General features: G+C 48.4%; 1 protein-coding gene across 1 annotated transcript in view; it reads right to left on the bottom strand.

The window, feature by feature from the left end:
• Positions 1-26,885, bottom strand: part of RIN3 (Ras and Rab interactor 3) — a 132,906-nt gene that overhangs the window by 76,068 nt on the left and 29,953 nt on the right. Inside the window, exon 2 of the mRNA XM_027957334.3 lies at positions 15,952-16,159. Coding sequence (XP_027813135.1) covers positions 15,952-16,159 — 208 coding nt within the window. The remainder of the gene's footprint in view (positions 1-15,951; positions 16,160-26,885) is intronic.

The following is a 26,885-nucleotide window of genomic DNA, read 5'->3' as shown; positions in this document are numbered from 1 at the left end:
GTCACCATTAGCTCAGTTCAATTGCTCAGTTGTGTCTGACTCTTTGCGACCCTATGGACTGCAGCACGCCAGGCTTCCCTGCCCATCACCAACCCCCAGAGCTTGCTCAAACTCATGTCCATCGAGTTGGTGATGCCATCCAACCATCTCATCCTCTGTTGACCCCTTCTTCTCCTGCCTTCAATCTTTCCCAGCATCAGGGTCTTTTCAAATGAGTCAGTTCTTCACATCAGGTGGCCAAAGTATTGGAGTTTCACCTTGAGCATCAGTCATTCCAATGAATATTCAGGACTGATTTACTTTAGGTTTGACCTTGCAGTCCAAGGGATTCTCAAGAGTCTTCTCCATCACCACAGTTCAAAAGCATCAATTCTTCGGCACTCAGCCTTCTTTATTGTCCAACTCTCACAACCATATATGACTACTGAAAAAATTGTAGCTTTGACTAGATGGATCTTAGTCAGCAAGGTAATGTCTCTGCTTTTTAATATGCTGTTTAGATCGGTCATAGCTTTTCTTCTAAGGAACAAGCATCTTTTAATTTTATGGCTGCAATCACCATCTGCAGTGATTTTGGAGCTCAAGAAAATAAAGTCTGTCACTGTTTCCATTGTTTCCCCATCTATTTGCCATGAAGTGATGGGACCAGATGCCAAGATCTTCGTTTTCTGAATGTTGAGCTTTAAGCCAGCTTTTTCACTCTCCTCTTTCACTTTCATCAAGATCCAGGTACCTCATACCTATCATGTCCATGGGAACCAGCATGTGTGAGGCAATGTGGGAGTGAGTGTGTGTGTGATAAAAAGAGAGAGAATGAGTATGTGTGTGTGAGAAAAAGCCTGTGGGTGCTATTAAAAAAATACATCTGGTCTTTGTCCCCAGTTCCTGGCACAGAGATTCAGAAACCCTTGGAATTTCCTGAATGATGGCGGTCTTTCGTAGTTCATAAAGAGCCCCTTTGGACCACATCTGAGTTTATGTTAACAGGTGGCTCAGGTGGGACCTTAAAGAAGGGGCTGCCCCAGAAAGACAGTCACATAATTAGAGGACTGGAACACACAGAGCCACTTCTACCTCTGGGGGGGGGGGTGCGGGGAAGAGGGACTGCAGACTGAGTTCAAGTCCGGGGCAATGATTTAATCTCCTGGTTGGCGAACACACTGATATGTGGGGAGGGTGCTGTGCCCAGATTCCATGGGGAGAGGGTATGGAAGCTCCGTGTGGCCCTCCCCACCCAGACCTCATCCCTGTGTGTCTCATTCAGCTGCTCTTGAGTTTTATAATCAAACTGTCATCACAAGCTTAGTGCTTTCAGTGAGTCCTCTGGATCTTTCTAGCAAATTATCAGATCTAAAGAGGGGGCCATGTTTGTAGCCAAGTCAGAAGTGTGAGGATCCTGGGGATCCCATTTGTGTGTGGCATCTGCAGTTAAGAGCAGTCTTTGGAGGAACCTTCCCTTTAACTTACGGGGTCTGTGTTCACTCTGGGTAGTGTCCGAGCTGAATTGTAGGGCATCCTACAACCGTAGGACAGTTGATATCAGAGGGCTGTTCAAGCGCAGAGTGAATGTGTGTGAGTGTGTCCACAAGTGCATCAGTGTGGGAATGAATGTGTGTGTGTGGGTGGGTAAGTGAGGAACGAGGGGACTGACTCTGGGCTGAACTGGACTCAGGGCTCCCCTCCTGGAGCTCTGAGGAGCAGGGCATGGGAAGGATGCCCAGCAGGAGCCAGGGGTGCCCCTGGGAAGGCAGACAGCAAAGCTGGATCCTCAACGCTGAGCCCAGGCAGGAGCTGAGGCTGGTGCCCTCCTGAACTGAAACAAACTAGCATAAATTCTGTCTTTGGAGGACAAGAGCTCCCTTTACAAGGGTGGTGTACAAATGTGTGTTGGGGTGGGGGCAGGAGGAGACAGAAGCCCAGGTCATTGTTCAGAAGCACACGCACATAGCTGAGCTGCCCCTTGCCATCCTGGAGTGTCAGGAATGGCACAGAAGCCAAGGAAGTGATTTCAAACATGACCCATTGGGGAAAATGCCACCAGCCAGCTTTTTTTTTTTTTTTTTTAACAAAAGAAAATACATGAGAACAAAACAAGATAATAAGAATACCTATCAGAAGGATGGACCATTTTTTATTAGAGAAAGCAAGAGAGAGAGAGATCTATGGAGGGTCAGGGCCACAGTACAACATATCTTTTAATTTTTATTTTTTTGATGTGGGTCATTTTTAAAGTCTTTATTGAAATTGTTACAATATTGTTTGCTTTATGATTAGTTTTTTGGTCATGAGGCATGTGGGATCTCAGCTCCCCAACCAGGGATTGAGTCCATAACCCCCTGTATTGGAAGGCGAAATCTTAACCGCTGGACTGCCAGGGAAGTCTCCAATGTAGATATCTTATTCTACTGATGGTTTCCTTCTTCCTGGACTATTTGACCCCCACTGATCCCACCCTAGGGTGACTGCAATGACAAATCACCATTGGCAGCCTCAACTGGGACCTCCTGCAATGCCACCCTGCAACCTAACTGGCTCTTTCACACCCAGCATGTAACTATTTCTCGATTTGCTTACTCTGCTGAGACACTGACCCTGTTCTCCACCCTCCTGTTCCACAGAGAGAGAAAGAAGATAAGAGCCCTCCAACAGGAACTCCTCCAGCTGCAGGAAGAGTCAAACCTGCATTTGACAGTCAAGATCTGTCACCATCTGCATTTCTTCCTGGGCTCCCAGAGGGCTCTGTGCAGCCTGTTATGAGTTCTGTGGCCCTGGGTCATTCTGTAGCTTCTCTAAGCCTCAGTGTTTCTATCTGTAAATTGGGATAACACCCATGACCACCTAGCAGAAACAAGAAATGAAACCAAAGCCCTGCCCTTCTGTGTTGGAAGGAGTAACTGAGATGTTACGTAGGGAGGCACCCAGTGGGGTAAAAGGGTTTCTACCGATGCTCACTAAGAATTAATTTTCCATCTGCTTCTGCCTTCCTGACCATGGCTGGTTTACAGTCCTCAACCTCCCAGTCTCAGGCTCCATCTAGAACTGGGGCTCAGTGTACAACATGTGTTTCTTGTGAAAAAGACTCAGGATTTCCTTGAGAAGGGGTTCAGCTACAAGCAAGGAGCAGAAATTTAAACAGCAGCTGACGTCTGTGCTCTGGACCAGGTACCTTACACCTTGCATCGTCCAGTTCCCTCATGGCTGGGTGAGGTAGGCACTATTACCATTCCTTCTGATGGGTACTCAGGGCACAGAGAGGTTAAAGAAATCCAAGGCCATGCAAACAGGAAATGCAGAAGCAAGATGCAGACCTGGGCGTCACCGAGAACATCTCACTTATCTCTTGCCATCGAGGCTGTGTTAACTAGTCATTGCAGGGCAGGCGTGCAGACTGGGGTGGAAAAGTACCCCAGGCTGGGCTCAGGTTCCCAATTCTGAGTGCCCAACACCCACCCTTCTGGCATGGCCACAGAGCCTCCTGTGCCACTTCGTTCTGCTATGGCCAAGTCCTCTTACCTGAAAAACTAAGATAATGCACTGGGTGAGCGGTTTGGGGAGCTGAATTTGTTAGGGGGGAGAAGGGAGGGAGGCTCAAGGAGTCCTCTGACCCTTCCTGCCCAGATGGCAGCGAGGGAGAGGACACTGACAGGGGCCTGCTCTAGGCAGAACCCCGGTCAGTGGTCTGCATTGGTCATTATCCATTGGAATAAGATGGTCTCTTCTGCATTCCCCTCTGGGGAGGTTTAGCTGCTCAGCTAGTCACAGGGTCCCTTCCAGGAAGTATTCACAGATAGCACCTCAAAAACAGTGTCATTATATGACTCACTGCAAGAACATATGCAGAGTGGTAACTCCTGCAAAGTGTTCTAGATTAGGGTGCAACTCCTGCGCTTCAATCCAGCAGAGTTCAGCCAAAGCTGGTGCCAGGAGAAGAGCATCTGAGTAGACTGCCCATGTTCCCCTTGCCCCTCATCCTCTCTGGGTGTCCACTGCTCATCCTCTACAGAGATGTTGCCCACAGTGGTTGCTGCAGGTGAGCACCCAGAAGGCTAATGGGCTGGGTGTGCCAACCAGAGCTCCCACTCCAGCACCCTCGGGAGTGGGGGGGGTGGTTCATGTGCAAATTTCCCAAGCCCATCTTACTTCTCTTTCTACCTGCCTACCCCCTGGCAGCCCACTTTTTAGACCCCCAGGGGGGACTTGAATCCCAGCTCTGATCTTTATCAGCTGTGTGTCCGTAGGCAAGTTACTTTTACTTCTTTGGCTTCAATTTCCTCATCTGAGCCTGAGTATAATAATATCCATCTCTCAGGGTTTCCAGGAGAATTGCTGACCCATGTATATGAATGCTTGGCACAGAGTATGCACTTAAAGATATTTATTATTATTATTGTAGACTGCTACCATTTACTGAGCACTAAACCACATGCTAAGATTTTTATTTGCAAATAGGGGCTTCCCTGGTGGCTCAGACGGTAAAGAATCTGCCTGCAATGCAGGAGACCTGAATTTGATCTTTGGATTGGGAAGATCCCCTAGAGAAGTGGCAACCCACTCCAGTATTCTTGCCTGGAGAATCCCAGGGACACAGGAGCCTGGCGGGCTACAGTCCACAGGGTCACAAAGAGCTGGACACACTGAATGATTAACACTTTCAGTTTCAATCTCATTTTACAAATAAATGATACTTATTAATAAGATTATTACTATGTATCTTTTTATCCAAACAAAGAGCTAGGAAGACAGAAGCAAAAACCATCTATGTGGCAGATTAAAAATGGCCAGAAATTCTTTGCAGCTCCTTCCATCAAGAGGTAGAATCTAGTTCCCTACACCTGGTAGGCTGGCCTGGGACTTGCTTTTGACCAAAAGAATGCAGCAGCAGTGGTAGTGTTGAGTTCTAAGCCTAGGCCTTAAGAGGCATGCCAGCTTCCATGTTCACCCTTTTGAACCATAACTGTCATATGCAGAAGGCTGAGCAAGTCTGCTGGAGTCATGAGGCCCAGCCCACAGCTGGCACCACCTGCCAGACAGGTGGTCAAGGCCATCTCAGGCCATCCAGACCTAGTCAAACGGCCAGATGACTACAGCTGTTTGGTTAATCCCAGGAGAGACCAGCAGAAGAACCACTCAGCAGAAGCCAACCCACACTGCTGACCTACAGAATCCTGAGAAAGTCAAACGGTGACTGTTTCAAGCCACTGGACCTTGGAGTGGTTCATATGCCACAGTAGGTAATGGTATAGCTGTGCGGTATGAGGAGATGGGGCCTCATCCTTTGGGTACCTCCTACTTTCCTTCTATTAGGTGCTACTGAGGGGCCCCCAGAGCTCAGTGGGGAAATTTGAAAGCTACAGATGTATTCAGCTCCTCACTCTACAGCTAAAGAAACCAAGACCCAGAGATGCAAAGACATCCTTGCTGGTGGCAGAGCCAGGACAAGAATGCAAGGCCAGTGACCTTCAGGCTGGGGTGGTGACCTCCTATGTGTCCTCCAACCCAGCCAACCCACCAAGTATCAGCTGATCATGTTTCTATGCCAGACACCTTCCTGAAGGTTTTAAATACCTCGCAGCAACTCCTTCCCTGGGGTTTAGAACACTTTACCCCTTGTACAGATGAGAAAACAGCACAGGAGAGGACTGGCAAAGAGAGAGATAAAGGGGAAGAGCCAGAGTGTTGGGCCTTGGGGCCCTTCTGTGTAAGACTTCAGTCCATGGGCTCTGGAGCCAGACTCCGTAGAGTTCGGTCTTTAGTTGGCCACTCTGAGCTGTGTGACTGCTCCAGGGCTGCTCCTTGCTCTGCAAAATGGGAATATGATAGTTCTTGTCTGTGATGGTCACAATGAGTTAGTTCCCTGAGAACCAGTCCCCTCCCTCTCCTTGGTAACTGACCTCTGCCACTCACTCCCTTCCTCAGCTACCCTCACAGTCAGGAGTGATCAATAAGGTATCTGCAAAAACATCTGTTCCCTGACAAAAAGACTGATCCTAAGAGAAGAAAGCCTTTTGCCCATGACCTCCTGCTTTTGAATGGATGAGATGGCAGGAGCTGCAGCCACTAATTTGTAGCCATGGGGTGACAAACCCAAGACCCTTGAAAGCCAACCTTGAAAATGAGGGAATAGAAATGAGGAAAGAACTTGGGTCTTGAAGACATCAGTCAGTTCAGTTGCTCAGTCGTGTCTGGCTCTTTGTGACTCCATGAACTGCAGCACACCAGGCCTCCTTGTCCATCACCAACTCCCAGAGCTTGCTCAAACTCATGTCCATCGTGAACGTGATGCCATCCAACCATCTCATCCTCTGTAGTCCACTTCTCCTCCTGCCTTCAATCTTTCCCAGCATCAGGGTCTTTTCCAGTGAGTCAGTTCTTCACATCAGGTGGCCAAAGTATTGGAGCTTCAGCTTCAGCATCAGTCTTCCAGTGACTATTCAGGACTGATCTCCTTTAGGATGGACTAGTTGGATCTCTTTGCAGTCCAAGGGACTCTTAAGAGTCTTCTCCTACACCACAGTTCAAAAGCATCAGTTCTTTGGCGCTCGGCTTTCTTTATAGTTCAACTCTCACATCCATACATGACTACTGGAAAAACCATAGCTTTGACTAGACAGATCTTTGTTGGCAAAGTAATGTCTCTGCTTTTTAATATGCTGTCTAGGTTGGCCATAGCTTTTCTTCCAAAGAGTAAGCATCTTTTAATTTCATGGCTGCAGTCACCATCTGCAGTGATTTTGGAGCCCCCGAAAATAAAGTCAGCCACTGTCATCCGTTAACTACTAAACTAGCCCTAGACCCCAAACCTCCAGATTTCTCATTAGGTAAGCAATAGTCGCCTTATGGTTGAAGCTACCATAGGCCAGGTATTACTTGAACTGAAAGCATTCCCAGATGACCTAGTGCCTCAAAGGATTATTGAAAGTGCCCAGGTGACTTCAGTAGAGTGCCTGCTATATAATAAGCACCCAATATATGGTATGGGGCTTTCCAGATGGCACTAGTGGTAAAGAATCTGCCTGCCAACACAGGAGACATAAGACTTGTGTTTGATCCTTGGGTTGGGAAGATCCCTTGGAGGAGGGCATGGCAATGCATTCTAGTAATCTTGCCTGGAGAATCCCATAGACAAAAGAGCCTGGTGGGCTACAATCCATAGGGTCACAAAGAGCTGGACACAACTGAAGTGACTTAGCATGCACACAGTGTACGGTGTCTCTACCTGCCTCAGAGTCCCCTGCAGCGTGGAGGTGGCATTCCCATCCTCTCATTCATGGATGGCTCTATAGTCAGAAAGGTAACATGCTGAGGACCAGGCACCTTGGACATGGAAAGACATCCTCACTAGCAGCTCCAGACTTCATGTGTCAGCCCTGAGTGAAAGGATGAGCTCAAGGTGAGCAGAGAGGGAACACGAGGTGACAAGTCCAGGCCCCAGGTCCTTCTCTGTCTACCTCCAGGATCCCTGCGTGTGGGCTTCCCAGGGTTATTAGGATGGAGCAGGTCACACTCATGCCCACACTGGGACCCTCCCTGAGCAAGTCCTCCTGAAAGCCTTCCCTGATTAAGTGGGGCCAAAGCTTGCTGTGCCCCAGCGTCCTCACTCAACCTCTCTCCTCTACGGGTAGAAGCATCATCTGCTGCCTTGTTGAGCCGACATCTGAGTCAGCCCACTCCTTCAGGTCCCTCTTTATTTATTTCCCTTTTGTCAGCTCCCCCAATGCACTAGATTAGGAACTTGCAAAAAAGTAGAAGAATCCTCTTCCCCCAACTGTACAAACCGATGGGTGACATGTCCACCCCCTGCTCTGAGGATCCAGTTTTCTTTGAAGAGCTCGGATTCGCTCATCCCCACCCCCTGAAGCCTACAGCGGAGTCGTGGCCAGAGCCCTGGGCCATGAGGCAGGACACAGAGTCCCTCCTAGTGCTGACCCTGGCTTGCTGTGCCCTTCGGCAAGTCACTTCCCCTCTCTGAGCTGGCTTTTCCAGTCTAGTCTGGGAGAGGGACAAAAGGGTCCAGGACTCCTTCCATCTAGAAGATTCTCTCCCAGCATCAGTGTCCTGGGATCTTTCCAAAACTCAGGGTTAGTTTTATAGGTAAGTCACTGCAATCCAGGAGGGCTGAGCCCCTGGCTGGCATGCAAGCCCCTCCCTGTCCACCTTCAGTCAGCATGATGAATTTTGGGAAGACCAGCTGATTTCATTAACAGCTGGGACAGAATATGCTTAGGGAGAGAATGCAGCTACTGCGTGCCCTTCCTTCCCTCCAAATAAATACATAAAAACCCAAAGCTAAATACACTATAAATGGTTTTGTTTTTACTATCCCTTTTTGGCCCGGTCAATCCAGAGCTGTCTGCTTTTCCACTTTTGTTATTTTAGGACTATTTTCCAGTTGCTTGGGGAAATTTTCCAATCATACTCTTCAGGGCTGAAACAGAAGTGGCTAGTTCTTCGTGGAGTCCACAAGTGTAGGGGCATCTGTGCCCATGGAGGTTGGGGGTCCAGTGGCCGAAGCCCAGTCTGGACATGCAGCCCACCTTCTTTACATACAACGAGGTTGTAGCCTGGCAAGGAGCGGGGTTTCTCAATCCTGGCTGCACGTAAGAATCACCGAGGGAACTTGAAAACCATGCTGATGGCTGAGCCCCACTCTAAACCAAAGAAATCTGCATTTTGGGGGATGAGGCTGAGACATTGTGGGTTTTTTTTTTTTAAGTCTTTGAAGGCAGTTAGTGTAAATCACACTCTATCACTTAGTAGTCATATTACTCAGGGCAGATTCCTTAACGTCAGAAGTGAGTTTCCTCACTGATAAATAGAGAGCCCCCGGGAATCCCCTGGTGGTCCAGTGGTTAGGACTTGGTGCTTTCACTGCAGGGGCCTGGGTTTGATCCCTGGTTGGGGAACTAAGATCTCGCAAGCCACACAGTGTGACCAAAATAGAAAAATTAAAAATAAAATAGAGAGCCCGCCCCCTGTTGCGGGCTGTTGGAAAGATGAGAGATAGTACTTGGCAACACAGCAGACCTGCTGGCTGTGTCTTCTTCCCTGGTCCTAGCACCCTGAAGGGGAGAAAAGCAGCTTTGCTGATGCTTTTGCCAAACTAATATTGAATGGAATTGGTATCCTTGGCTCACAGTAGAGGAAGATGCCTTGAATGTGGCTGGTCCATATCAAAACTCAGGTTACTGCAACTCTTGCTAAACAAAAAGCAATCTTCCAAGAGGTTTCATTCATTAAAAGACCACCTTGAGGTCTAGAAGCAATGACACTCCAATAGCAACACTGAGTGCCCAGATCTTAGTTTCCAGTATTATTTTCCGATGAGAAATGGCTGAGCCTAGAACTAGGGCAAGGAATATATGAGTCTGGAGCATCTTTTAGTGTAAGAAAGTGAGGAAGTGCTCCGAACAAACAAATAAGTAAAACACACACAAAATGATGGGAGTTCATCAAAGGGACACAGGAACCAACTGAAAGAGCTCCCGGTGGCCAAAGCTGAAACAATTTGAGCAACAAAATAATTATAGTAGTATGAGGCTACATTGGGCCTCCCTGGTGGCTCAGTGGTAAAGAATCCACCTGCCAGTGCAGGAGATGCAGGTTTGATCTGGGTCGGGAAGATCCACTGGAGCCCTGGAGAAGGAAATGGCAATCCCCTCCAGTATTCTTGCTTGGAAATCCCATGGACAGAGGAGCCTGGTGGGCTATAGTCCACAGGGTTGCAAAAGAGATGGACGTGACTTAGCAGCTAAACAACGACAACGCTGAGTTAAAACTCAAAGCATAAAATAAACATCTGTGAGTCCATACTGATAAAGCAACTGATTGAATAAATGAATAAATGAAGGAGAAGAGACAAATCCTTTGTGCAGAAGAATTTCAGATAATTTACATAGATGCTCTACTCTCAGGGAGAGGGAGCACAAGTCCCCACTCCCTGAGTGTGGGCTGTGTAGAGTGACTTCCTTCCAAAGAGGACGATGTGGAAGGGGCAGGGGAAGGAGTAACTTTACAGTGGAACCTGACAGGTGATCAAGGTCAACATCCACAGTGACGTCATGCTGACAATATGTACCTTAGTCACAGTGGGATGAGAATGGCACTTTGGCTCTGGGATCTTTCTCCTTCAAACCCATACCCCCGTCTAAGTGAAAGTGAAAGTGAAGTCGCTCAGTCGTGTCCGACTCTCTGTGACCCCATGGACTGTAGCCCACCAGGCTCCTCTGTCCAGGCAAGATACTGGAGTGGGTTGCCATGCCCTTCTCCAGGGGACCTTCCCAACCCAGGGATCGGACCCAGGGATCGAACCTGGGTCTCCCCCACTGCAGGCAGACACTTTACCGTCTGAACCAGCAGGGAATCCCTGTCTAACCATCAGACAAATCACAGGTAAGGGACAGTCTACAAAACGCCTGACCAGTACTCCTCAAAGCTGTCAAGATCGTCAAAAACAAAGAAAGTCTGGGAAACATGCAGCCAAGAGGAACCTAAGGAGACTTGTGAGTACATATGATGTGGTGCCCTGGAGGGGATCCTGGAAACACAAAATGACATTAGGTAAAAACCAGGAAATCTGAATAGAACGTGGGTGCTAGTTAATACTAACGTAGCAATACTGGTTCATTAACTGTGACAAGCGTACCAGACTTATGTTAGATGTTAACCGTGGGAGAAACTGGGTGAGAAGCACATAAGGGAACTATCTGTACTATCTTGGCAACTTCTTTGTAAACGGAAGACTTCTAAAATAAAACTAAAAGAAAAAACACCCGACCCTTTGGGTGCAGAATGAATAAAGGTGGCTTTTGACTGCCTTGCTCTGAGTCCATGCAAATCAAAAATGGGCCAATATGTTCCCAGCACCTTATCAGAGAAGCAGGCTACAGGAGATGGGGAGGGATTGGGCGGGGGTGGTTGGGTGGGGATGTTGTCAAGGTTATACAGATAACTGGGACAAAGGGGCGGGATCTCCAGTCTCCTGACCACTGGCCCCAGACAGTGACAGAGGAAGCACTGTCCCACCTCAGTGTCATGAAGGCGTGGAGCCGTGTGATCTCTGAGGACCCTCTGAACTCTCACAGCCTGGGGGCTATTCAGTGTCTGTAATCTTTAAAAACTATGAAGCCATTGCACTGATGGAAATTCAGACAGTTCCCTGAGAGTGATACTATACAGCAAAGGGCCTTCCCAGCATCCCTGCAGATCACACTGTGCAGACTCTGCACTTTCTAGCTGTGTGACCTCAGGCAAGTGACTTAACTTCTCTGTGCCTTCACTTTCTTATCTGGAAATGGAAATGCCAATAACATCGACCAGAAAGAAGTCACTGTGAGAATCCAATCAGTTCAGTTCAGTCACTCAGTCATGTTCGACTCTTTGCGATCCCATGAATTGCAGCACGCCAGGCCTCCCTGTCCATCATCAACTCCCGGAGTTCACTCAGACTCATGTCCATCGAGTCAGTGATGCCATCCAGCCATCTCATCTTCGGTTGTCCCCTTCTCCTCCTGCCTCCAATCCCTCCCAGCATCAGAGTCTTTTCCAATGAGTCAACTCTTCTCATGAGGTGGCCAAAGTACTGGAGCTTCAGCTTCAGCATCATTCCTTCCAAAGAAATCCCAGGGCTGATCTCCTTCAGAATGGACTGGCTGGATCTCCTTGCAGTCCAAGGGACTCTCAAGAGTCTTCTCCAACACCACAGTTCAAAAGCATCAATTCTTCAGTGCTCAGCTTTCTTCACAGTCCAACTCTCACATCCATACACGACCACTGGAAAAGCCATAGCCTTGACTAGATGGACCTTTGTTGGCAAAGTAACGTCTCTGCTTTTCAATATGCTATCTAGATTGGTCATAACTTTTCTTCCAAGGAGTAAGCAATAAGATCATGCAAAGAACACTGGGTAAAAGTGGGACAAGTCTGTATCAGAGCATGAGCCTTAGGGCTTTGCTTTCTGCTTGAAAATACAGAAGCTCACAGGGAGGAGTAGTGGGGAGGGCAGAGAAGTGAACAGAAGGCGTCTCCTCCAGTTCTGTGGTCTTCAGGGCTGCCCCAATCCCTGTGGCCATGGAGGGGGCAGTAGGGGGCAGAAGTGGGAAGGCCTCCGGCTCCCAACCTGTGGTCTTAACAGTACCCTGTGGTCTCACTCCTAGGATCAGATTCAAGGCTCTGGACACAGGGCTCAGCATCTGCCTCCTCCAGGAAGTCTGCCTGGATCAGCCCACCTGGACATGTTCCCTCCCTCTTCCAGGTCCCTCGCTGTCCTACCTTTCACACAGCACTCAGACATCTCCTCCCCGCGCCATCTCATTCATATCCATGCATAGAACTCGCCCTCCCAGACACTCTGAGAAAACTGTGGTAAGATCATAGTTTACCCATCTGCATACGTGTTTAAGATCACAGTTTACCCATCTTCATATGTGTTTAAGATCATAGTTTACCCATTTTCGTACATGTCTTATATCCACACCCATCTGGTATCGGTTGACCTCAGAAAGTCACTTCTTTTTCTGGCCTGCTACTAACTTTCACCCTTGTGAGGGGTGTGCTCTGGCTTAGCTAGGACTGGGGTCAAATCTCAGCCCTGTAACTCACTACCCGTGTGACCCTGGACAGGTGACTTCACTCCCAGTGGCAGATGCTGCTGGGTCCCACCCACTCTTTTTAGCGGACCCCAGCCCTGCTTCCAACAGCCAGACTGGCATCTCTTTGCCCACTGGCTATTTCTGACCAGAGTCAGAGCTTCTCATACTGAGAGCAGAAGGGAGGTGTTGGAACATGAACCATCACCCCCACTGCCTGGAACCAACGGCTCTCAGGAGGTGGTCAATAACACCAGCTCCCTCAGCCCTCGGGGTGGAATGACCTTGAGATATGTGTTCTGCCCTGGCTCCCAAAGTGCCCCAGGAGAAGCCAGCTCCATGTGCCCCCGGGGTAACCAGCATGAACGTGAAAGTGAAAGTCATTCAGTCGTGTCTGACTCTTTGTGACCGCACGGACTGTACAGTCCATGGAATTCTCCAGGCCAGTATACTGGAGTGGGTAGCCTTTCCCTTCCCCAGGGGATCTTCCCAATCCAGGGATTGAACCTAGGTCTCCCGCATTGCAGGCAGATTCTTTACCAGCTGAGCCACAAGGGAAGCCCTTTATTAGGGTTAGGGTTGATTTTATTATCTGTCTCCACTTTCTTGTCTTATTTCCCCCACTTGTGGTCACTAGGGTCACCTCCCAAATAAACCACTTGCAATCAAATCCTCAGCTTGGGAAGCCTTTGAGGTTTTGCCTTTGGGAAGCACAAACAAGGGCGCTCCCCCTCCAGCCTCAGTTTCTTATCTGTAAAACGAGGATCATGGCAGAGTCCACCTCACAGGATTGCTGTGAGGATTCAATGAGACGACAATCATACTATACTGTACTTGGTACAGGGCCTGACATTAATAAGCATGCTCCACACAGACCACTACTATTGTTTTGAGTAGGGTTTATTGCAAACTTTTTGAGGATTGAACCATTTGATGAAGTGGGCATGACTTATACCCAATGCAGTTCACCTTCGGACGGGTCCTCACTCTCTGGTCCACCTCCATCTACACACAGGCCTGGACACACTTCTCCTGATGACCCAGAAAGGTCCAGAAAACAGCCACCCTCAGCATTGCAACCTTATACTTGGGCCTGTTTTTCAGCTGCATCCTCCCCTCAGATCCTAATAGAAGAGTGGACAACCAACCAGGCCTGCAGCCTGGGAATGCTGACCGAACACCTGCTGGTGTGAGTCTCCAATTTTACTTTCTATGCAGTTTCATCATCTGCTCTGAAGCCCTCAGTCAGTTCAAAACGGAAAGCCTTTAAGTGGGGGAGGAATGAAACAACAGATCTAGTTTCCTGAGGACTACAGTCTCCCTGCCTGCCCCCTCTAACCCTCTCCCAGGCTGACCTGATGCTGTGGTGGGGCTGGGCAGGTCCACAGGCTGGTGGTGGCCTCCCTTTGCTCCCTCAGGATTCTGCCTGGTCTTCAGGCCTCTCTGGTACCCACTCACTACGGCAGGGGCCTCTGTGGGACTTTACTAGAGGCCCCAAGTTGTTGTTGCTGTTCTTGTTCAGTCATTAAGTCGTGTCCAACTCTTTGTGACTCATGGACTGCAGCACGCCAGGCTCCCCTGTCCTTCCCTATCTCCTGGACTTTGCTCAATTTCATGTCTATTGAGTTGGTGACGCTATCTAACCATCTTATCCTCTGCCACTGTCTTCTCTATAAGTTCCAGTAATTCCAAAGTTCAGGTACAATTGCCAAGTTGATGGATTTTTATCCAGTCCATGGTAAATGAGTCCACTATCCACCTGAGTCTCCTGTGTTTAGGAGCTTGGACTATTCCCCAGAGAGTAGCGATGCATACCACCCTGAAGGTGAGACCAGCACAAATGGCTGAAAGATGTGATTCTATCTGTGTCAAATGAAACCTGTACGTGGGAGCTCCCCAGCCACCTGGGTTCAAATGCCAGCTTGGGCACTGGCTCACTGTGTCCACCTGGGGACACTCAACTGCATGGTATCTCAGTTACTTTTATCTGTAAAATGGGCATAATAGTAACATCTATCTCAGAGGGCTGTTGTGAGGATAACCTGCACTGGAGAACTTAGACTGTGCCCAGAATATAGTAAGTGCTTGGTGAATGGCTTCCTTGGAGGCCCAGATGGTAAAGAATCCGCCTGCAATGCAGGAGACCTGAGTTCGATCCCTGGGTTGGGAAGATCCCCTGGAGAAGGGCATGGCAACCCACTCCAGTATTCTTGCCTGGATAATCCCATGGAAAGAGGAGCCTGGCGGGTTACAGTCCATGGGGTCGCAAAGAGTTGGACACGACTGAACAACTAACCCTTTCACCCTTTGGGGAATGCTAGCTATTACAGATGTGGGGGTCTGAACACAAGATCAACAGGACACACACGTTCAGCAGAAATGACTTCTGGATGCAGACCAGTGGCTGTCAGAGGCCAGGCAAAGAAGGAATAGGGAGTAACTGCTTAATGGATATGGGGCTTTATCTTGGGGCAGTGAAATATTTTGGAACTAGATAGAAGTGCTGCTTGCATAACCTTGTGCACATACTAAATCGCTCACTTGAAAAAAGCTAATTTTATGTTACGTGAATTTCACCTCAATTTTAAAAAGCCCTGAACAAAAAAAGACTTCTGGGTAGTAGGTAGGTGGAAAAAGAGTAGGTGGCAAAGACCTTTATCAGACACTTTACTTCTTACTTTATCATTTCTGTCCAGCTTGATATTTTTTTTTACTATATATATATATATATATCACTTTTTAAATTAAATTAAAAAAATTTAAAGGAAGTAGCATGTATGGGGGTGGTGGAGAGTGGGTGGGATTTGATGAGCTCTGACTCATCTTTTATTATGTACCTATCTATCTTCCTCTGTAATGTTTGCACCATGGGGAGGAAAATACTATTAATGGCCCCATTTCAAAGAGAAAAGTGAGGTTCAGAAAATTTAAGCCATTTCCCAACTCACAGAGCCTGACTCAAAACCAAAAAAAAAAAACAAAAAACAAAAACCACCCAGACAAGAGAAACCTTTCGATTATATTCCACAGCCCCTCATCCTCACATGTAAAATGATTTCTCGGGTTCCTCAGGCTCTGATATTCTCTAGTCCCTGGATGCCTGGCTGAGTTCTCGAAGTGCCAGTCCTGCTTGGGACACCCAAGTGCTCAGACACATCCCGCTAGCCATGCTGCCCAAGGCTCCGCAGAGGGACACCTGCTCTCCAAGGCAGAAACCAGACGGCCCAACAGTCCCTCAATCCTGAGTTCTGGTTGGAATGCTGATAAGCCTAAGAAGAGAGCAAATGGGCGGCCATCTAGAAGGCAGCTATTTCCATACAGCTGTACCCGCCCACCGGCCACGAGGTGGACAGACCACCCCACTCACCCCGGCTGCCTCCCGGTGTAGGATCCTGGCCGCCTCCGCCCGGGCCAGACCCAGTTGCAGCCACACCGGGCACGTCTTGACGAGTTTCTCCAGGACGCTGATGTCCCGGCGAGGAAGGCAGTTTTTCGGAGTGCCTGGCAGGCCGGGCCCCACTCCGTCTTCCTTCTCCTCTTCCTGTTTTTCTCCTTTGCCAACATCTGGAATAGGACTGCAAACAGAATAGAATGATCAGTGCATCCTGACACAGGTCCAGAGAGGACTTGACAACAAATGGGGATTCAATTCTTACTGGATTGAATAAATCATGCTTGCTTATTCAGCATCTGCATAGCCAGGGCCTTTTGGGGAGTTAAAAAAATGGACATGATCTTCACCTTAAGGCACTTAACATGAGTAAGACATACACAGACACAATCAGCTGCAGCACAGATCAGACTAAATATAGCAAGAGGACAGTGCAATGGAAGGAGCCAATTCCAACCCAGGGAGGGTTCATGAAAACAATGGCATTTGAGCAGAGACCTGAAGAGAATTAAAAAAAAAAACAACTTCCTAACTGAAGTGTAATTTACACACAGTAAAATGCACTAGTCTTTAATATACAATTAGACAAACTTTGACATGTGTCTGCACCCAAGTAACCATCACCCAGATCAAGACAGAGTTGTGCTGTCCAGTATGATAGCCACTAGTCATGTCAACGCTTAAGAGTCAGCCGTCTGAACTGAGACACACTGGAAGTGTAAAATACACACAGGACTTCAAAGACTTGGTATAAAAAAAAAAAGACCACAAAATAGTCCACTAATAATATTTTACATTGATTGTGTATTGAAATGATCATTTTCGGACATACTGAGATAGAACATTATTAAAATTAATTTCACCTCTTTCTTTTTCCTTTTTTTCTGGTAGTGTGACTACCAGAAAATGTAAAACTACAAAAGATGCTTGCATTGTATTTTGGTTAGATATGCTGATACAGACATTTCCAGGTTTCCCTGTCTCTCTCCCAGTCAATCCCCAGGATGAGGATGTAACAGGTCAGGGTCCCTGGGAAAGGAAGAACATCACAGGCCTGAGAAATGGCAGGACAAGTAGAGGACCGGCCCAAGAGATTCCAGACTCTCTACAACATGCTTCCCCCACCCGACCCCCTACACACACATGCACGTGAGTTTGATTCCAGGAAAGGAGGAACAGCATCTTGGGGCCTCAAATTCTGAATTGGGGGTGGGGTGGGGTGGGTGCTGTGTGGTCTGTTTGCCTGCTACCTGAGGAACAAAATCTCTCAGGGTATCTGCAGGGGTGAAAACCTTTTTCTTTGTGGTTGCTGTTTTTGTTTGTTTTTTAGCTGTGCCCTGACCAGGGATCAAACCCGTGCCCACTTCAGTAGAAGCATGGAGTCCTAACCACCAGACCACCAGGGACTTCCCATGGGTGAAAACCTTACTCAGATAGAAAAGGGTAGTTATAAAACCAGGAAGATGCAGCTGGTGCCTTTCCTTTGTCCTGTATCCCTGAGATGCTGCCGAAGGGCACCAGAGATCAGGTCGGCATCTGCTATTAAGGAGCTGCCTGGGGGTGGGGTAGGATGAGGCCAGGATGAGGCCTGCTAGAAGCACAGAAAAGTGGAACCATTTGCTGAGGTCAGAGGAGGTGGGGGACCCAGGAGTCCTGAGGAGGGAACAGCATTCCCTAGAAGGGAGGGCGGGGGTCCTGGCAGTTCTCTGGGTGGTGGAGAGGCTGGGAAGGTGAGGTTAAACAGGTCCAGTTGTGTTGGATTTTGCAGAGACCAGATTAGAAAGATATGTATAGCGAGAGATCCAGCAAAGTCAGTGTACTAAAAATTCCCTCTTCTGATGCTCCTCACTCCTAAATCCTTCTAGAAGCCCGCCCTCCCTCCCTGGAAGCTGCGTGTGTCAGGGGTTCTTATGAATTTCTCCTTTGGGTCCACACAAGAGTGTGCCAGGTCACCAGGCCAACAGTAGTGTCCAGGCAGCTGCGGGCGTCATGGGGCTAGGAGGGGCAGCTGGGGGGCATCTACAGGCTGTGGAACTGGGTCTCATTTAGAGTTTGAGAGCAGGGCAGCCCAGCTCATACGGACATGACCTCTTCCCAGGGCCCGAAGTATGGTCCACATCTCCTCTGGGAAAGCAGTAAAGACAGGGGAGGCCAGAATCACCCAGAAATACACATTCTTGGTCTTCTAGGTTCTTCTAGCCTTCCTTGGAAGCACAAAAATATCTTCTGGCACCGAAAGTCTTTATAATCATCCTAAAATCTTCTTGCTTGGCCCCAGGCTTCCTCTCAGAGGCCAGTTAGGACTCTAACAGCCACTGGAGTGAGAGCAATTGGCTCCCATTTCCTCTCTGCCACTAACTAGGCTTAGGTTGCTTAGTGAAGTCTGTGAGAACATCTGTTCCCTCTTAGGGCTTCAGTTTCTGCATCTGTACACAGGGGAGAAGTGGCCTAGAAGACTCCTCTTTTTGCCAGGTGGCCTAGGTAGGACCTGGACTTTCTGGACAAAGGTCCCCATTTTCTCTTGTGGAACCAAGATCAAACAAACTTTGAAAAAAATGAGAAAGTTCACCTTGAATTCATTTATACTATGAATATTTTCTGAGGGCCTGAAAGTACCAGATGTTGTTCCAGGCATGGGGTTAGAGCAGAGAACAAAATAGCTTAAAAAGGAGAAAAACCCCTCATCTCTGGGAGAGAAGTCAGGCCACAGACAAGGTGAAGGGGTGCCCTGGGGTGTTAGATGGTGCTGAGCACCAGCCAGGCAAGCAAAGGGCTGGGGTCAGGGGAGCCCTCACTGAAAAGACTGAGTAACATCTGGATGCAGACAGCTGGGGAAAAGATACCAGACTTGGGCAGCAAAGGCCTCGAGCAGCAGGCTTGAGTTGCCTGGTCCAGGAGGAACCACAAGGAAGCTTGGGGGTGGCAGGAGGTAGAAGGGTGAGTGCGGGAGAAGGTGAGGTCAGAGACCACAGTGGGGTGGGGTGGGGGTGTGTGTGTGTCTCTCTCTAAGGATTCTGGATCTACTGGGAGAGTCGCCTCTAAATCCACATAAGTAAGCACCTTCCCTGGGCTTCCGGCTAGCAACTTGCTCTCACCAGCCCCTGGGTTTTCTTGGCAAGAAGAAATGGACTGTTTAAGATGTGGTGGGGCCTGGCTGGCCTCTGGGCCCACAGACATGAAACCAATCCCCTATCCCCAGCCCTCAGCAGTCCCACCTGCCTCTTGAGGTACAGCCTGCTGCTTTCACGGTGACCAAGTAGAAACTGTCCCAGGCTCCAGCAAAGGGACTGTGTCATCTCTCCTTTTGTGATCATGTCCCTGCCCCGCTCTAAAACTCTCAATGGCTCCCACTGCCGGAAAAGTCCAATCCAGTCCCTGATACTGAAGGCATTCCCATTGGGAGCCCCCAGCCCACAGAAGGAGGCTGCTGTCCACCACCCCTGCAAAATCTGCACATCCCCACTTGACACTCTTGCTCCAGCTATTCTGCCCACCTGCAGTGCCTTCAGATTCTCTGTGACTTCCTCTCAACAGGTAGGCAAACATTCTTTAGACTGGACACAGAAAGCAAGAACCAGAAAGGAAAAGATGGATAAGTTAGTTATATCAACTTTGAAACTTGTGCGCATGGAAACACCTCATAAAGAAAATGAAGACTCAAAAAAAAAAAAAACAAAAAAAACAAAACCACCCTGAAGACTCAAACTACAGGCTAGGAGCAAATATTTGCAAAGCATGTATCTAATAGAGATCACACAAATTAATTTTTTAAAGGGGCTTTGAGGATGCTTCAAAGAAGAAGACATGGCCAGGAAGCAGGTAAAAAGTGCTTGACATCATTAGTCATTAAGGAAATGCAAATTAAAACCACAATAAGATACCACGACACAACCACTAGGCTAAAATTAAAACGACTGATAACATCACATGATGGCAACGATAGGAAGTAAACAGAACGCTCATGCTTTATTGGTGAGACCACTATGAAAAAAGGCAGTCTTTTCAAATCAACTTTCATATAGACCTGCCCCATGGCTGAGCCATTCCATTCATAGATATGTACCCAAAAGAAAGGCAAAAGTATGCCCATGAAAAGACCTCTCCTTGAGTGTTCATATCAGCTTTATTCATAATAGCCCCAAACTGGTCCAGATATTCATCAGTCAGAATCAACAGACAAGTGGTACCTTACACAGTGGAAAAATATTCAACAGCAAACAGGAACCACTGATATACACAATCCCATGTATAAATCTCAAAAACACTGCTGAGAGAAAGGAGCCAGGCGCCAAAAAATACATATGATATGTATCCATTTATATGAAGTTCAGCTGGTACACTTAGCTAAGTATATTTACATTTTATTATATGCAAAATTTACACCAAAACAGTAAAAAAGAACCATAAAGAAATACTGAACTTTAGTTAGTGATATACGTGCTAAGTATTCTGGGGTGTCCAGAACTTTCTTTAAAATGCAGAAGAAAAAATAAGGTGGAGAAACAGAGGAATAAACAAAAACATCAAGGGTAAGTGCTTACTCCAAAATTATTTTGACTCTTCTGTATGTCTAGTATATTTTTTATAACAAACCACTGGGGATAAAGTTTTCCCATCCTTCAGAGCCCTACAAGCCCTAGGTTAGGATCCAGGCTGTGTGATCTCTGGCCAGATCCTTTACTTCTCTGGGCTTCCATTTATTCACTTGTATAAAAATACTTCATAGGATAATTGTGAAAAGTTGATGGGACATTTGTCAAGAACTTGGCAGAGTGCACATAATTCAGGAAATGCTAGCTACTGCTTCTCTTTTCAGCTCGCTAATTGGAATTCTTATTTTCCTCTTCTCACTATAGTTCTCCCACATTGCAGCCTGGATTGTAGGACTCAGCACATTTAGAGTGGGGCACACCTTTGTGTATTGCATTCATCTTATACCCAAGTCAATCCCAGTCCAAGTTCAAGTGCTAGGGAACCACGGCTTGACATGAACAAAAAAGCCAATTTGGGGGCACAGAAACAAATAACTTGGAGGATCCCTTTTGTAACTTGAGCTCAGCTTCTGCCGGTGGAAAGACAAATAAGACCTAGGGTTACTGCAGAAACCTTCCAGAGATGAGCACTGAAGGGGCTACGCGTGGCCACTCAGACTAAACACTCAAGAGGCCAAAGGCTCTTAAGATGCTGCTTTCCAGGAATTGTCCAAGTTGTTCAATGTTCTCCTTCCCCTCTGGGTGGGCAAGGGTGGAAGCAACAAGGGTTTGCTCAGGGCCCTCTAAGTGGTGGCTTGGCAGGATCGGAGGCTTGGAGTGGAAACTCTAAGTTTCAAAGGCTGCAGCAGGGACTATAAGTTAGCGAAGGAGCAACTGAGCCTGGGGGAGGTTTGGGCCTTGCACCAGGTCACAGGAGCAGCAGAGCCCTGGAGGGACAGAGTGGCAGGGACACCTGCTCTGACCAGGCCAAGGAAGGGTAATGGGGCCAGGAAGACGGCCCCTACCCCCTGAGTCCCTGATGAACTTGAGCCTCAGGTCACTTGAGCTCTCTGGATGCCCACTTGTGACTATTAAACGCTCCAACTGATGCTGGAGCTCCAGGCTGGACTGTTGGGCTCAAGCAGGATGGCAGAGGTGTGAACACCCTGAGCGGGCATCGCGCAGGCTGTTGCAGAGCCATGATGACGGTCATTAAACAGCTTGGCCACACCAGCTCTGACTTTGAGGGACCATCACTGAGCCCGCACCACAGCCAATATGTCATCTGCTGGCACAGTCGACCGCCCCAGCTCCCACACCCTCCTGCTCACCAGCCAAGCTCCAGCTGAGGGCCCTGCGAAGGCAGCCACTGGAACCCCGAGTAATGAATGGCACTGTTAGCACAAAATAATGAGCCCAGACACTTCAGGGCAATTCCACGGGAAAGAGAAATCATTCCATGACTTGTTTCCCTTCTGCTTGCACAGGAGAAATATAGAGAACGGCTCTAATCAGCAGTCCTAACAGCCTTTCAATTCAAGGGGTGGGCTGTCCGAGGACACCCAGGCTGCCCCACCCAGGTGCAGGGTGGCCAGACACCAGGAAAAACCCTTGCCTTGGGCCACAGGGACCAGGCCTGGGCTCAGCATCCTGGCTTATTTGGGGACCTTCTCACCAGTTCCCACAGGAAGGAGGGACTTGGCATGGTGTGTCCACCCTGGCATGCTGCCTGCATTGAGTCATGGGCCTACTAAACCTTGGTGAGGAGAAAGGAAAGCCCTGCTCTGGGGTGGAGAGGCCACCCGAGGGGCCCACCTGGGTGTGGGGTCAGCTAAGAGTGCAGACCCCTGGCTGGATGCTGCCTGTCTGGGAGAAGGCCCCTTAGTTCCCAGCTCACGAGGACGCTGGCCTTGGGCTGCCTGTGTGGGCTCCGGGGAAGCAGCTCAGAAAGTTCCAATGACGCATCACTGGAAGAACTAAGGCCCCCTTGTGCAGACTTGGCCGGAACTCGGGGGGTGGCGGGGGAGTGTGGGATGGAAGGGGAGGACTGGGAAAAGGCCAGTTCCGTCCCACCCGCAGTCCTGACCAGGCCCCTGCTCCAGGACCAAGTGAGTCTATTGAGAAAAAGAAACCTGGTCCCAGCAGTCAGTGTCATGGGATGGCCCGATCACTCCGTACAGGGGTTGAGTACATGAAGACATGGAGGGGCCAGGGTGGGAGGGGCGGGCCCTGGAAATGCCAGTCAGGGCAGCAACATGCCTGCTCATCCTCAATAGCCCATGGCACACAGTCATCCTCAACGCCTACTGGAGAGGGCAGCACTGGGTCCCCCAAAGAGACAGATCCAAATTCTAGCACCCAGCCCCTGCGAATGTGACCTCACTTGGAAAAAGGATTTTTGTAAATGTAATTAAGGATGACATCAATCTGGATTTAGTGTTAGTCGCTCAGTCGTGTCTGACTCCTTGCAAATTCACGGACTGTACCCTGCCAGGCTCCTCTCTCTATGGGATTCTCTAGGTAAGAATACTGGAGTGGGTTGCCATTCTCTTCTCCAGGGGATCTTCCCAACCCAGGAATCAAACCCAGCTTTCCTGCATTGCAGGCAGATTCTTTACTGTCTGAGCCACTAGGGAAGCTCTATGGATTTAGGGTGGACCCTAAATTCAGTGAGAGGTGTTCTCATAGAAAGACAGAGAGGAATCCTCTGGCTTCGGTGGTTAGGGCTCTGAGCTTCCACTGCAAGAGGCAGGGGTTCTTAGTTTAGGGAACTAAGATCCCACATGCACAGACACAGAGATATAAGAAAAACACATGAAGGCAGGGAAGAAAGTAGAGTTAGCAGTTTTGAACACCAAGGATTGACGGCTACCACCAGAGGCTGCAGAAAGACATGGCCCTATTCTCTCAAAGCTTCCAGACAGAACCAACCCTGCTGACCCCTTGGTCTTGAACTTCTGGCCTCCAGAACCATGAGAAAATACATTTCCATTGTTAATAGCTCCAAGGTTCATGATGACTTGCTGCTGCAGCTCTTGGAAAGTAACATATCTACCTGACAGTCTCATGTAAAGATGAGGACACTGAGGCGCAGAAAGGTTAAACAGCTCATCCAAGGTTGTGCACCTGTGCTCTGTCATGTCTGACTCTTTGCAACACTTTGGACTGTAGCCCGCCAGGCTCCTCTGTCCATGGGGGTTTTTCAGGCAAGAATATTGGAGTGGGTTGCCATTTCCTCTCCAGGGGATCTTCCCCACCCAGGGATCAAACCCGAGGTTCCTGAGGCTCCTGCGGCTCCTGCATTGCAGGTGGATTCTCTGCTTGCTGAGCCATCAGGGAAGCCCAAGGTCACACAGCCTCTAAGTGGCAGAGCTGGGCTTCATATCTGGACAATCTGAACCCAGAGTCTGGGCTACTCACCTCTACACTATTCTAGTTCTTGAAGAAACTTTGAAAATTTCCCATGTGTTTATGTATCCTTATAGTACTTGGCAAAGAAAGTGCTCATTAAAGTTTGTTGACCCATTCGGAATTTATATAAACACAGAGACAGAGAAATATAAACATACACAGAAATAATGTCCTGAAGGCTCTGTATGACATCAGTAAGAACTGTTATTTCTGAGAAGTGCATGCAGGGGGGTTGTTTCAAATTTTTATGCCAATTATGCATTACTTCTATGATTAAAATCACCTTAAATCAATGTGTAGAAATACGCAGGTTTGTCATATAAATGCATGCAGGGTGGAGAGCTGGTGGCTTTGGGATCTCCTGAGCCGGCTTGGTGATCATTTCACACACTGCAAAGCCAGCTCCGCACTGACTCGCTAAGAGGTCTATTTGCCTAACCACACTCACCTCCAGTCTCCTCTTCTGTGAAATGGGGAGTAAGTATAACAGGCAGAGAGCATTTCCCTCGGGAGTAGAGAGGATCAGATGCGCACACTGTGCGCTATTATCCCGAGAGTGATTGAGAGCAAACTTCTAAGAGCCGTAACTAAATTGCCTGGTGGGGCTCCCATGCTCAAGCTGAGCTTCCAGAAGTCCAAAGCCTCCCTCCTTTTGAAGTGGCAGCTATTTCTCAAGCTGGGGCAAAACTGTCCAGAGGCCCCAGGGGTGTTTTCCTCGTGTCTGATCCTGGAGAACCAGCTGAGCCTTGACACTCCCAGGGGAGGGGAGGGCAGTCACTCATGGCTGTGCCCACCCACCTTCTCACTACGATTAGTGGTGGTCATTTTACATTCCACATAGCCCCAAGGTGAAAACTAGGACTCAAGCAGTTTCGGGCCCAACCCTGCCACATCTGGCCATGTGACCCAGGGTGAGATTTTTCACCTCTGCGGGCCTCAGTTTTCTCATCTGCCCAATGGAGCTGGTAATCCCTGCCACGTGTGCATGAAGCAGCATCTGGCACACAAGAACACCTCGAATATGTCACTACTCTCGCTGGCCTAACCACACATGTGGTCCTGCCCTGTTTCTCCTACGAATGCCAACATGAGAAATGACCTGAGATAGGGGAGAACCCATTGCTCAGCCCCCTGAATGCCACCAGCACACCAAGGAGGAAAAGCACCCCCATGAGAACAAAAACAATTGCACCTGCTCTGAAAGACTGTCAAAATCTAAAAGAGGGGTGCTGTAGCCAGGCCCCAGCAGCCCCACTCCCAGGACACACACAGGCGTAAGGAGACAATTGATAATGGAAGCACCTATAATGAAAGAAAATGGGAACAACCAATGTCCATCCATGAGAAACAGACATGAGAAAATGATCAATAAGTTGTGATTCTTCCACCCTGGACTACCACACAGCTGCTAAAAGTTAGGAACCAGTTGCTATCGGGTGAAATCTCAAAATCCTGTCAGTTGCATTGATGTTAATTTCCTGATATTGATCCTTGTGCTGAGGTTATGTAAGAGAATGTCCATGTTTGGGAAATATTCACAGACATATGTGCAGGTAAAGAAGCATAATATCTGCAACTTACTCTCACAAGTTCAGAAAAAGTGAAGAGAAAACCAACAGATGTGACAAAATGTTCATAATTGGTAAATCTGACTGAAGACTGTGCAGGATTGGTAAATCTGACTGAAGACTGTACAGGAATTCACTGTACTAATCCAGTAACTTTTCTGGGAGTCTGAAGTTATTTTAAAAGAAAAAGTTAAGAAGCTTTAAAATTAAACAAACCAAAATCCCAATGTTGAATGAAATAAGCAAACTACAGCGGGAATGAAAACACTTATATGAAGTGTAAAAGTGTACACAACAGTTCTATGTTTTTCTGTAAATACACAGGCACACCAAATCCAGGACAATGGTGGCCTCTGAGGAGCTGGAAGAAAATGGGATCTGGGAAATGTGTGAAGGAGGCTTTGGCCAGTTCTGCAATGATTTATTTATTTTTAAAATGTCAGAAACACGCACCTTCTCCCCAGATCCTCCAGAACTTGCCACAAGCCCAGGCACTGTAGAGTGGGGGGGGGGGGGGGGGGGGGGGGGGCGGGTCTTAGGATGTTACTGAGTCCAAACTTGCTCTGCTTGCCGCACGACAGGCCAATGAATCGAGGTGTTGAGACAAGGAATATGCCTTTAATCAGAAAGCCGGCTGACCGAGAAGATGGCAGACTAATGTCTCAAAATAACCATTTGTCGGGGTCTGGATGCCAGCTTCTTTTATAGAACCAGAGAGAGAAGGGGTGAGGAACTAAAGTCAAAAGGCAGAATAGAGAGGGAGAAGCAGTGAGGAAGTGAAGTATTAATACAAAGGGCCATCAGTCTTACAAAACATCTCCCGGAATGGCCAGCCTGTGGAAGGGGTGTGTTAATCTCTTCTTTCCTGCAGCCATTCACAAGTGGGCAGGGTCAGATTATCTTCCTAATAGCTGAACAAAGGCTAACAGTTAGTCCAACAATTGAGTTTGCCTGGTGACTCAGATGGTAAAGAATCTGCCTGCAATGCAGGAGATGGGGTTCCATCCCTGGATCGGGAAGATCCCCTGGAGAAGGGAATGGCAGCCCACTCCAGTATTCTTGCCTGGAAAATTCCGTGGACAGAGGAGCCTGGCAGGCTACAGTCCATGGAGTTGCAGAGTCAGACACAACTGAGTGACTTACACACATACAGTCCAACAGTCAAGTCAGGCAGAGGGGCAGGGTCCCCCAAGGCAGGCCATCATGTATTGTTATAATGGTGGCGCTAGGGATGAAGACCCCACCTGCCAGTGCAGAAGACTCGGGTTTGATCTTTGGGTTGGGAAGATTCCCTTGAGGAGGGCGTGGCAACCCACTCCAGTATTCCTGTCTGGAGAATCCCATGGACAGAGGAGCCTGGCGGGCTACAGTCCACGGGGTCGCAAAGAGTCGGACATGACTGAAGCAACGAGCATGCACATAACAGCAGCAATGAAAAGCAAGTCAAAGAAACAGTTCC

The sequence above is a fragment of the Ovis aries genome, chromosome 18, assembly GCF_016772045.2.
Source record: "Ovis aries strain OAR_USU_Benz2616 breed Rambouillet chromosome 18, ARS-UI_Ramb_v3.0, whole genome shotgun sequence".
NCBI lineage: Eukaryota > Metazoa > Chordata > Mammalia > Artiodactyla > Bovidae > Ovis > Ovis aries.
This window is presented reverse-complemented; position numbering and strand designations above follow the sequence as displayed.